The sequence below is a fragment of the Bactrocera latifrons genome, unplaced genomic scaffold, assembly GCF_001853355.1.
Source record: "Bactrocera latifrons isolate USDA-ARS-PBARC rearing strain unplaced genomic scaffold, ASM185335v1 scaffold_884, whole genome shotgun sequence".
Lineage (NCBI taxonomy): Eukaryota > Metazoa > Arthropoda > Insecta > Diptera > Tephritidae > Bactrocera > Bactrocera latifrons.
In genome coordinates, this window is record NW_017537583.1 from 56,022 (window position 1) to 68,139 (window position 12,118).

The following is a 12,118-nucleotide window of genomic DNA, read 5'->3' on the forward strand; positions in this document are numbered from 1 at the left end:
TGCGAACGCAGATTATGGCWGCACTTCCACCTGAACGCTGCAATCGTTCGCTCTGCCTTTCACCACMASAGGTGTYGAYTTTGCTGGGCCTTTTYRRATAAAGGCGTCCATGCTAAGGTCTCCCATTCTCATGAAAGGCTATGTGGTTGTCTTTGTATGTTTMACGACAAAGGCAGTACACCTTGAGCTGTGCACTAATCTGACGACAGAATCTTTTTTCGCGACATTTGCTCGCTTCGTCGCTCGACGTGGCTTCTCATCAAAAATCAGGGGCGATAATGGCAAAACATTCATTGGAGCTCAACGAGCCACAGAAAAACAGTTTGTGTATCTCTTTAAACAAGTATCAACTGGCATTGTATCAATTGGCAATTTGTATCCCCAAACGCTCCTCATATGGGTGGTTTATGGGAATCAGCTGTAAAGAGCTTCGAAACTCATTTCAAGAAGATGGCTGGCAGCTAAAAATTTAATTATAAAGAATTCACTACATTATTTTCTAAAATCGAAGCCGTTCTCAACTCGCCACGCAAGATCCCTTCGACTTCACAGCCCTAACTCCAGGGCATTTCCTAAAAGCAGCACCCCTTCTGGCCACACCTGAGCCAGGCATGGAGTCGCTATCCTTATTAAATAGATGGGAAATAATTAAACTTCTCCATCATAATTTCAGTAGCCGATGGAATGAAGACTATATAAAGGACCTCCACAAGAGGTACCGATGGAAAAATACAGTGAAGGCGCGAAAAGTTGGAGATTGTGTCCTGATTCATGACGATTGCCTGCCACCTACCGAATGGCGGCTGGGCCGCATAGAGAAGCTTTACCCAGGCTCCGACGGTCATATTCACGTGGTCGATCTCCGTACGCAATCCGGAAAGCTAACAAGACCGCTCGTCAAACTATGCTTCTTACCGATCGCCGATAACCGCGAAACGAAAACCGATAAACCACTAAACTCAACCGAATGTATCAAAAAAAAAAAATAAATAAATAAATAAATAAATGAAATAAAATAAAAGTTATATAAATATATATATAATATATATATTTAAAATAACACCCGAAACAACAAACGTAATCGAGTAACCTAGCGATCCAGTCATGCCGCATAACGTGGCAGCCATGCTCACATGCCCTACATGCAACCAAATTCTAATTGAAATAACACTCTTCCATACAGATCAATATGGATTCAGAAATGCCAGCAGCCCCGACACCAACCACTCGTTCGGCTGTCAATGTGCCGCGCCAAGCGGCTGCTATAGTTGCAGCGCCCCAAACAACCACACCAACGGCGCCTCGGGGTGGAATGGTAGCATTGCCGTCAACACCTGCGCTAGTAGCAGACCCACCACGCCTGTGATGCCCTCTATGTCGTCGAACCCACCGGCTGCCACAACGCGTTTTATTCAAAGGATTGCCACCTCAGCAACGCTAGTTGGTCGTGCAAGCGCGCGGCCATTGTCTCAATTGCCTGACGCCTATCCACCAAACCCACGAATGCACCTCGGGCACCTTCGACATCCATCCGATCAACACGATTCCTTAGGCGAACGTTTTTTTTTGCATTTTTTGCTAACCACGTCGTTGATTTAAAAATATTTTTTACCTTTGTGAAAAAATAAAACAAAATAAATTCCAAAATTGATAACCATTTGAGTTGAAGTACAAACGAATGTTTTCATAGAAATTTGGGTGAAGTTATATGGTGAGTGCGGAAAAGGTGATACATACAACAAAACATGGTCCTTGGAGCCTAAAAGAAAGGTACTACGGAAAACCAGGGGGAAAAAAATATATATATATTACATACATGGAAAAGTGACCGAAAACTTAAACAAAAAAAATAATAATAGTTAAATCTCAAAACTTAAAATCAAGTGTGATGGAAATATTTATAAAGTGAAAACCTAAACAAAAAATAAAAGTAATCTACGARCATAAAAGCAAGTGAAAGAAAATTAATATACATACGTATGCATAATACAAAAAAAAAAGAAAGAAAGTGTCAGTGACAGCAATATAAAGTGCTTAGTACAAAAAAGAACAAATCAGAGAATATATCTCACATCATAAAAGGAAAATAAAACTAACCAAAAAGAAACCAAACGGGCGCGAAAAAAATTAAACATATAAAGCTAAATAAAAACAAACACACTTACAACAAATTATACGGGCGCGAATTCAAACAAGAATCAAACCTCAAATAAATAGAGGAAGGTAGAGACGGAATAACCAGCAAACATTCAACCAAGAGGAGGAATTGGACAACGCAACACACTCACACTCACTTCTGATAGGTATAACCCAAAAGAACCTAAGGGAAATCAAAGTGAGTTGTATCGTTTCCATTTTTTGGTTTTGATTTTTATGTATATATATATGTATGTTTGCTAGTAACTACGGTTGCATACAAAACCGTTTAAGCAACATTTTATTTAAACGGATTTCAAACACCTTTTTCTACGGTGTATAAATTAAAAAACCGATAGTAAAAAGCAAAAAAGAAAAGTGAGCAAAATTTGGTATTATACCTCCCATGTATACTTACCTTTGTTTATGCAACCACTCACCAAGAAGATAATATTATCGTAGTATTCACGTATTTACTCGTAAATTTTCCGGCAATACTTCTTCTGCTTCTTTAAGCAGTACGCTGGATCGCTCAAAGGAAGTAATAAGCCCAATAAAGCAAACATTAAAGAGGGAGAGAGTATAAACATACATATAATAATACCCAACGATTACCCTCCTCCCGACCAACCGACGCGCGGGGCGCAATCCGCGAACGAGCAGAGTTAGCCGAGTCATAAAAGGCAAGAGAGTTTTAAGCGTTTCGATCTTAAGCTGCTCAGTTACAGAAACAAAAATTTCAACAGCCAAAATAAGAATTAGATTAAAGTTTATAATTTTAAAATGTTACTTGTTAAGAGTAGATAAAATTTTTTTTTTTATGGTAAAGAGGAAATCTGTTACATCAAATGTGCTGGAATGAGAATTGAAGTCGTGACATATACGGCGGAATGGTTCGTTTAACTCAAAATTTGTTCTAGAAAATTTTAAAAGCAAARGTTTAAACTGCCTGGTAGAACGAGCGGGAATGTTAAAATTAATATCAGAGATATTAATCTCAAGAGAGATGGGCTACAGACTGACCCATTGATGAGTTTTACAAGAAATATTATACCAAGCATTTTCTTACGACTAGCGAGTGTAGGGAGCTTTATAAGTTTTAAACGGTTAGTGTAAGCTGGAAGATTTAAACTGGAATCCCAATGCAAATGATTTAAGGCAAAAAGTAAAAATTGAATTAGATAACAAGGGTTCCATACTACGGAAGCATACTCTAATATAGGCCTCACCAAAGATGTAAAAAAAATTTTGGTGGTAAGCGGATCTCTAAATTCTTTAGACCAACGTTTGACAAAACCAAGAGCACCTTTAGCTTTAAAAACCATGTAAGGTGTGTGAAGATTAAAATTGAATTTGGGGGTAGGAGTTCACTGGAGCACGGGGAGGTGATGCTCTGCGCGTTCCTGGACATCGAAGGTGCCTTCTATAACACGTCCCACAAGAGTGTAGCAAGGGCGCTGGAGAAAAGGAATGTGGCGGCACCAGTGCTTAGATGGATAGAAGCCGTACTGCGCTCACGGGTTGCTGAGACCACAGTAGGTGATAGCAGTATTCGTCTCTACACAAGAAGAGGCTGTCCACGGGGGGGTGTGTTATCACCCCTGCTACGGAGTCTAGTTATGGACGAACTGCTAACACTGCTAACAGACAATGGAATCCACTGCCAAGGGTACGCGGACGACATTGTGATTATGGCAAGAGGGAGATTTGAAGAAACTCTTTGTGACTTGATCCAAAGAGGTCTCAACTTAGTGAAGGGGTGGTGTAGAGAGGTTTAACTAAATATCAACCCCTCCAAGACGTGTGTAATCCCATTTACGAGACGCAGGACCCTACCCGGCCTTAGGAATCTCCTACTGGGGGGTATTGAAATAGGGATGACCAACAGTGTTAAATACCTCGGTTTAATGTTAGATTCCAGGTTGAGGTGGAAGCAGCACGTAAACCTGACATTGGTCAAGACGACAAAGGCCTTAATGGTGTGTAATCGACTAGCAGGAAGGTCCTGGGGTTTAACGCCAAGAATAGTTAGATGGTTGTACACCATGATAGTAAGACAAATAATCACATATGGGGCGGTAGCCTGGGCCTCAGTAGCGTCGCAAACATCGGTTAGGACACAACTACTGAAGCTACAGAGGCTGGCCTGTGTCTGCACGACGGGCGCAATGCGAACCTGTCCAACGGCGGCACTGAAGGTTCTTCTTGAACTTACTCCGCTTCATCTGGTCATCGGTCTGATAGCCAAACACACTCTTCTGCAAATAACGGCAGAGGGGTGTGGAAAAGGAAAAATAGTCTCATCCCAGAGGATGGAGAAGATAAGTGGCAAGTTACCACTGGTCYTCCTCCCGAGGGATAGTACTACTAAAAAGGTTAACCTAAAGAAGAGGTTTAAGGTTACCCTCGGCAGCAAAGAGGATAGGAACGACTCCACCCTCGAGCGGATGTTGAGGAACAGTACTATGAGGTGGTACACAGATGGCTCTAAAATATCGGAGGGAATCGGCGCAGGGATTGTGGGCCCACGCACTAGGCTCTCAGTAYCCATGGGCGAGTTCCCGAGCATTTTCCAGGCAGAGATGTATGCTATAAGCCAGTGTATAGAAATAAACCTCCATCGCAACTATCGCAGTGAGCGTTCTTAGCGATAGTCAAGCGGCGCTAAAGGCGATCTCCTCTTACGAGATCAAGTCGCTTTTGGTGCAGGAGTGCAGGAGAGGCTGAATAGCCTTGCGGAGAGAAACCAGGTACACCTGATATGGGGGCCTGGTCACAAAGGTATAGCCCGCAATGAACTGGCGGACGAGCTCGCCCGATCCGCAGCCTCCACCAGGATGGTAGCACCCGAACCCTTTACAGGAGTGGGTCCCCACACTATAAAGAAGCTGATCCGTAAAAAGGAAAGAGCAGGCAGGGAAGAGCACTGACGACAAACTCATGGTATGAGACACGCCAAGCTGCTAATGGGAGGTTACAACCTGAAAAGGTTCAAAATCGTAATAAACCTCCCCAGGAGAAAACTCAGGCTGTTAGTCGCATGATATACTGGCCACTGCAAGCTGAATAGGCATCTGCACAGCATGGGCCTATCAGCTTGCGCCAACTGCCGTTTCTGCGACAGGGAGCCTGAAACTCCGGAGCATATGTTGATATGCACAGCAGTCTGCAGATTGCACAGCAGAGTGCAGTCGCAGAGCCAAGGCCCTTGGAGTTCTGTTTCCGGATAGGGATCGCATTGCCTCGCTAGCGCCAAGCAGTCTACTGGACTTAATTAATGGGCTGGGGCTAAGCGAGTCAATGTGAGTAAGGAGAGGGCACAATAGACCAAAGGTCGCAGTGCATTCCTCATCATCATTCATTCATTCANTTTTTCGTGGAAAAGTAATTGTATTATTGTTTCACGTTTTATAAATAAATAAATAAATAATAAATAATATTTTCTTTGATTTTCTTTACATTTTTTTTCCAAAAATAAGAATTTATTAGTTTGTTCGATGTTTTTTGGCACTACATGATGAGAAAAATGTTTTTCGGTTGATTTTGCAAATAAACGCACTACAAATGGAGCATTTTACATCAGACTTAGACTTGCAGCAACCACAAATTCCTCGCTTTCGAGCTCCTCAACTAGAATCATTTTTAGAGCAGGCCACTGGTGCTGTGGAAGGTGTTCGTATTTCTCTCAATAACTGCGCTGAAAATTGTTGTTGAAATTACCTCAAGTGCGTTTCATCWTATGTGGCTCAGCCAAAGAAAGTGCAAGTTGCCGCAAAAAATTTGGCCTCCTCCGATTCCGGTCATGTCCATGAAACATCGATTTCGGAAAAAATTAGGTACGMATTCAAAGCGGATATATCTAATATATTTGCAAATACAATGTTTGACCATCGATTTGTTTTGCGTTTCGTCGTGYAGGAGCCAATCATTTGATCAGCAGTATCAACACCACCTAAAGATATTAAACATAAAAAATTATTGGCAGGCAAAAAACTATTTGCAGTAAACCTTTTGTTGAATTGTAATAAGAAACAATCTCTGGTTTTTTCTTCGGCCCACTCTCATCAACATTATCTTTCTTGTGCATTGTAGTAATCAATATAGTTGCTTTGTTTTTGTGACTGATGTATTATACTAATGTCGCAATGTCATTGAATGCCAATGTAGATTTGTACGATGGAAGATTCTTCACAGTCAGCAATTTCGGAGGAATGAAAGTTTTATTTTTGCGAACCGTTCCCACATATGTAAGTTTCCTCTCATGAAGTTTTTTTACCAACTCAAATGTGGAAAAGAAATTGTCAGCTGATCTATTTTGCCCTTTCAAACCTTCTGTCAAGTCCAATGCAACGCGTTCTCCTTGGTTCTTTTCGGGCTTAGCATTTCTAGGTTTACCAAAGTATGTATTTTCCATACGTAGCCGGACTGTGAGTCCACGGATAACCAAAACTTCAAACCATATTTTGCTGCTTTTGATGGCATAAACTGTCAAAAAGAACATCGCTCCCTGAATGCAACAAGTTGCTCATCAACCGTGACATTTTCATGGCAGTTGTAGAACATTGGAAGAAGTTGTTGCCAACGGTCCCACAAGTCACGAATAGGAGCAAATTTATCGCTACTACGCGTTTGTTGTCGMCTCAAAACATCATCGAAACGAAACGCACTAGTAATCTTGTGGAATTGATTTTCAGACATAATTGATCGGAAAATTGGGCGACCAAATTTTGAATTAAATAAACCATGAACATCTTCATTTTTACCGCTGTCATTGAGTAAGTTTATTATAGTAAAATATTTTCCTGAAATAAGAAAAACAAGAACATACTCACCGACATACGCCTGCAAGAATAAGCACAGCTATATATGCGCGCAATATGTCATCATCAACATCGCCCCATTTCTCATCGAACTTGACTCTGCCGTACTTATTAGTATTTTCTATTGGAGGCGAAAAAAACAACAAAAAAACTGTCATGGCATCTGGACACTTCAAATCGAGTTGGTCCTGGTTGTGTTGAGATAATATTCTCAACCGCAGATCCAATATGCTGARGTAATGGTGTGGCATTCCATACCATCTTGTTTTTAGCAATAAATAAGGAATCAACAGAGCCACTTGGAGTTAAGAGGGGTTCCGGTTCACTATCTGTTTCAGACTAATTYTTTCATAATTCTCCGAATTATAATCAATATCGYAATCTGAGATATCCGATTCACTTTCTGTATAGAGCACTTCTCGTATCTCACGTGCGCCATTTCATAAGTAAACACGTCCGAACTCTCGAAMTCAACACACAAACTGAACAAATTCGCATAAACATTCGTAATTCTCTACCACAAAAAGCCAAAAGGGGAATCCCGCAATTATTTTTTGCACTAGCTATGTTGACTAAAGAAAAATGCAAAACGGGGCAACTCCTCGCCTAGTTTTTATTTTACCAGAGTTGAGTAAATAATAAATAATAATATTTAGCAAGTATTGAATCAAACTAAATATAAAGACTAAGATTAAATTGTTATTTTRTATGAAAACTGCAGTATGGACCAAATGGTCCTCTAACCTAAGATTCGTAAGTTTTTTTTAACCTAACAGCAGGGTTAAAGGACCTCCACAGAAGGTACCGGTGGAAAACACCAGAAAAGCGCCTCAGCTTGCAGATTGTGTCTTGATCAATGGCGACTGTCTCCCCCTACCGAATGGCYGCCTTTTCAGAAGCTTTACTACAGCTTGGACGGTCATATTCGCGTAGTCTATCTCCGCACGCAAACTGGAACACTAACCAGGCCGGTCGTTAAACTATACTTTTTGCCAACAGCCGAAAAAACCGATATATAAACCCTAAACAATAAACCGATAATAAAACCGCCAAATATACCACAAACAATAATTTATTAAAACCAAAAATAACATAAAAGGGTCGATCCACATGACGACCCACTCATGCCACACCACGTGGCAACATAGTTCACCACTATATTTCACAAATATCTAATGACGATAACCTCTTCTACAGATAAATATGGATATCGATGCGGCAACAGCACCATTGCCAACYGTCCGTTCGGCTGTCYACGTTCCACGTCCTGGGGCTGTCCCAACACCAGCGCCGAGTACCATCACGGCAACAAGGTCGTCAATCGCTGCACGCAGTGCAACCCGAGCGACTCCGACGTCGCAACAGAACAAGCTATCTCGCTTCCGATGTCCCCTGTGTTGTCGTTCTCACAGGTTGTCACACTGCGGCATATTTAAAAGGATGTCACTTCARCAACGCCAGCAGGTTGCCCGGGCCCATGGCTATTGCCTGAGTTGCCAGTCGCCTACTCATACAACACAGGAGTGTACGTCCGGCTATGTGTGCCAAATGTGTATGCTCCGCACCACACTATGCTGCACCGCGTCACCAGTCCCGAGACCGGGCGACACTCTGCCCCACGCAACCACGGGGGCAAAAGACGTTCCAAACGGCAGAAATCGCGAGGGCCAACAACCCCTCAGGAAGACTCGCGTCCGCGACAACGTACTAGGCCACCAACCCGCCGTTCATCCTCAGCAACGTGGTAGCCACGCTGCAACAACTCCAGCGGTTACTACGCTAAATATTCACCTAGGGGGGCCAGGATGGCTAGATGAGTATCAGCCTTTCCGTTTTCCTTTTCTTGCGAATCTCTTGTTGAATTGAAATAATTATATTTTATACCTTTGTGAAAAAATAAAACAAACAAATTCCAAAATTGATAACCATTTGAGTTGAAGTACAAACGGAAGTGCGGAAAAGGTGATACATACAACAAAACAGTAATAAAATTTAACACAAAGAATAATATAATCCCGAGCGTTTCTACTCCCAAACAAGGCGAAAGTTGCAAATGAAGTGGTAAGTGCATAGGTGAAATATTCATGTATGTATATATGTATGCTTATATTCTCTTTAATATCCGTTTTAATAAAATATTTYTCAAATGGTTTTATGTATATGCAACCTTAGTTACTAGCATTCATTCATATATACATAAATATTAAAACCAAAAAATCTAAACAATACAACTCACCTTGATTTCCATCTGGGATTCTTGGATTATACCGATCAGAAGTGAGTGTGAGTATGTTGTTATTCCAACTTCTTTTATCTGCTTTTCTTATATTTTTGTATGTTTTGTATATGTATATATTAATTTTATTTCACTTGTGTATACTTTATTTTTAATTTGAATTATTTGTAAACTCACGACTCACAACACTAAACGTATTTTGTATTTTCACAATACTTGATTTTATGTTTTTTTTTTTTTAATTTTTCGGTCACTTTTCAACGTATTTTTTATTTTTTTCTATGTTACTTTCCGATAGTGCCTTTCTTTTAGGCTCGAAGGTCCATGTTTTATCTTATATACCAACTTTTCCGCACTCACCGTTTATTTTTACGAAAACTGATATTAAAAAATTCGTTTACACTTCAATTGAAGTTGCTGTGAACTTTCGAATTTATTCACTCACAAAATTTATAAAATATATTTGAATTTAATACAAAAGGTTCACAGGTAAAAAATAGCCAAAGGAATCGCATGGCGAAAAGTATAGGTGTTGGTGTGTGCTGCTCTTTTGATTGATGGATGTGTGATGTTATTGTGTGGGTGTTAGAACGTGGTGTAGAATGTAAGTAACAAATGATGATGTGATCAGTGTGGGGAATGTGGCGTACCAATGTTGTGTATTTTAATGTGTATGGGAAGTGGGAAGGCTGATACTCATTTAGCCACCATCTATTAGAACAATAATCTATTTAATTTTACTAGACCTTTTTTAACATATTATGAACTTCCCTACGTCTTCTGTACTCTTACATAGTTTATTACAAGTCGAAAGTTTTTAATGAAATAAAGACAAGTAATACCGTAACCGTATGTACAATTATTCAATTCATGTCTTTAAAAGTACTCAGGTATACATGACTTTGACAGTAACGGTGGTTGCACTAACTCTATGATACCAGAGACTTAAATTAGGAGTGCGAAATCTTARATATGTCTTCGAAACGAATTAGTTTACAAATTTGAATATATATTGACAAGTAGTTTTTTATTTGAAATTATGAAGTCGTGTTCCAATTGAGGTTAAAGAATAATATTAAAAAAAAAAAAGAAATGTTAAAATTAATTTACGTTTTTATTTATTTATTTGGGCTTAGAACTTATCACAGTTTTTATAAGATGTTTAAATTTGTCCAGGTTATATGTATCGGTGAATGAAATCGGATTATTACATCTTATATAAAACGATTTGTATTTATTAGTATAAAATCATGGTTTAATTTTATTGGTCGCTCGACATAATACGGCCCATTATTGGAATATTTTGTAGTTTCGTTTCAGACGTTCTAAATGAAGATACAATTCCTTTTTTAACATTCTGCCATTAGCGTGAATTTTGGAACAAACTGAAAAGAGCTTCTCTGGATGGTAATGTAAAATCTAATTGAATCTTTTTTCTTTGCCACATATTAGCTGGATTTTGTTCATCTTTAAATAACCAATATCTCGGTATAACTAAACACTGAACCCTAGTTTCGGCCATTATAATACGATATTTCATTGTCTCACCAAGTCCGAAAATACCACCTTTGCTTATCGTTCCGACATCGATGAAGTGATTCTCAATTTTTGTTTCCATCTGTACTAATACAAACATATAGAAAATGTTAATAATTATTTTATTTTATTTTTTATTTTATACCAATTTCTTTTCAGCCGTATGCTTTCCAGGGCTCTTTCCAATTGTGTAAAAATTAGATTCGCTCTTCGAAAAATAGTTATAAGAACATGATGAATTTTTGTTTCCATCTGTACTAATACAAACATATAGAAAATGTTAATAATTATTTTATTTTATTTTTTATTTTATACCAATTTCTTTTCAGCCGTATGCTTTCCAGGGCTCTTTCCAATTGTGTAAAAATTAGATTCGCTCTTCGAAAAATAGTTATAAGAATAGTTTGCCTCACCCGGCAAAAAGTGAAATTCACCATTTTCCTCACTTCTGCTATCTTCACTATGTTCATGACCTTCTGGTTTACGCGTTGAATAAGATATTAAAGAGGACAACGACCCGAGTTCTGAAGACAATTCAAAGTTTTCATCAGGATTGCCAAGGGCACACTGCTTTTCTAATGTTCTTATTTTCTTTAACAAAGAAAAAATTTCTTATTATTGATTTCCTTGGAATATAGAAAAAACGACACGTATGGTAAATGTTTTCATCTTCAAAAACGAGATTAGCCAAATTCGTTTACAATAATAAGCGTGTTTTGTTTGACTAATGCCTAAATTTTTGRCAATTAAGATTAAGAACTTAGCTTATTTCGTAAATAATGCAAAAACAATCGGCTGAATTTCAATTTATTTCAAAAAGTCTATAAATATACAAATATATAATTTTGGTGCGTTTACATTCTCATCTGTCAAATGTCAAGGTACATACATATGTTTAAAAGCACTTACAGTTTTCTCTAAGACCGGGTAACAATATATCTCAATGCTTTCTAATTAGACTATTATGACTTAAATTTTAAACCATACTACTGTGATCAAATTGAAAGGTAAATTGTGTCCATTTCATATCCTTTACTTCACTTATGCCATCGAATTTTCCAGTTATAGGACTTGGAAAAAAACCTCCGTCGTATATCTATAGTTAAAATACAGTTAAAAATGTGGCACAATGATCACGAATAACCAACGCAGTATGACATGGTGCATTATCGCACTTCTTTGTTCAATAAATTCAGACAGAGTAAAAACCGAATAATTAACTGTTAGAGCCTCTCAAATACAAATGAATATTTTGACGTGAAATTTAGCATACAGAAAAAAAATTACAGATTCTAAAAACGCGCAATTTAAGGTCAAATTCATTTATTCAAAACAAAAAAAGGTGGAAGGATTGTATAGTAATTTTTGTATGTAATGGTTCGGGTGAAGG

The 12,118-nt window shown here is 38.7% G+C and overlaps 1 protein-coding gene across 2 annotated transcripts; it reads right to left on the reverse strand.

Annotated features, from left to right (window-relative positions):
• Window positions 1-10,329: 10,329 nt before the first annotated feature.
• Window positions 10,330-11,510, reverse strand: LOC108977398. 2 transcript variants are annotated; one of them, XM_018947064.1, is made up of 3 exons: window positions 11,142-11,510; window positions 11,044-11,076; window positions 10,330-10,810 (listed from the first exon to the last, which is right to left on the reverse strand). In XM_018947064.1, exons 1-3 carry the CDS (start codon window positions 11,196-11,198, stop codon window positions 10,556-10,558), a joined length of 345 nt encoding a protein of 114 aa, XP_018802609.1. In that variant the 5' UTR covers window positions 11,199-11,510; the 3' UTR covers window positions 10,330-10,555. The 2 variants fall into 2 exon arrangements, 1 of the variants encoding a protein (XP_018802609.1); XR_001994032.1 differs by lacking the exons at window positions 11,044-11,076; window positions 11,142-11,510 and adding an exon at window positions 10,874-10,960.
• Between the last annotated feature and the right edge of the window lie 608 nt (window positions 11,511-12,118).

Excerpts from the sequence above, each read along its gene's own strand:
- LOC108977398 (XM_018947064.1), bottom strand. The coding sequence starts at position 11,198 with ATGAACATAGTGAAGATAGCAGAAGTGAGGAAAATGGTGAATTTCACT. Across the intron at positions 11,077-11,141 it reads TGAATTTCACTTTTTGCCGG|AGCCCTGGAAAGCATACGGC; the intron begins GTGAGGCAAACT and ends ACAATTGGAAAG. Across the intron at positions 10,811-11,043 it reads ATACGGCTGAAAAGAAATTG|ATGGAAACAAAAATTGAGAA; the intron begins GTATAAAATAAA and ends GTATTAGTACAG.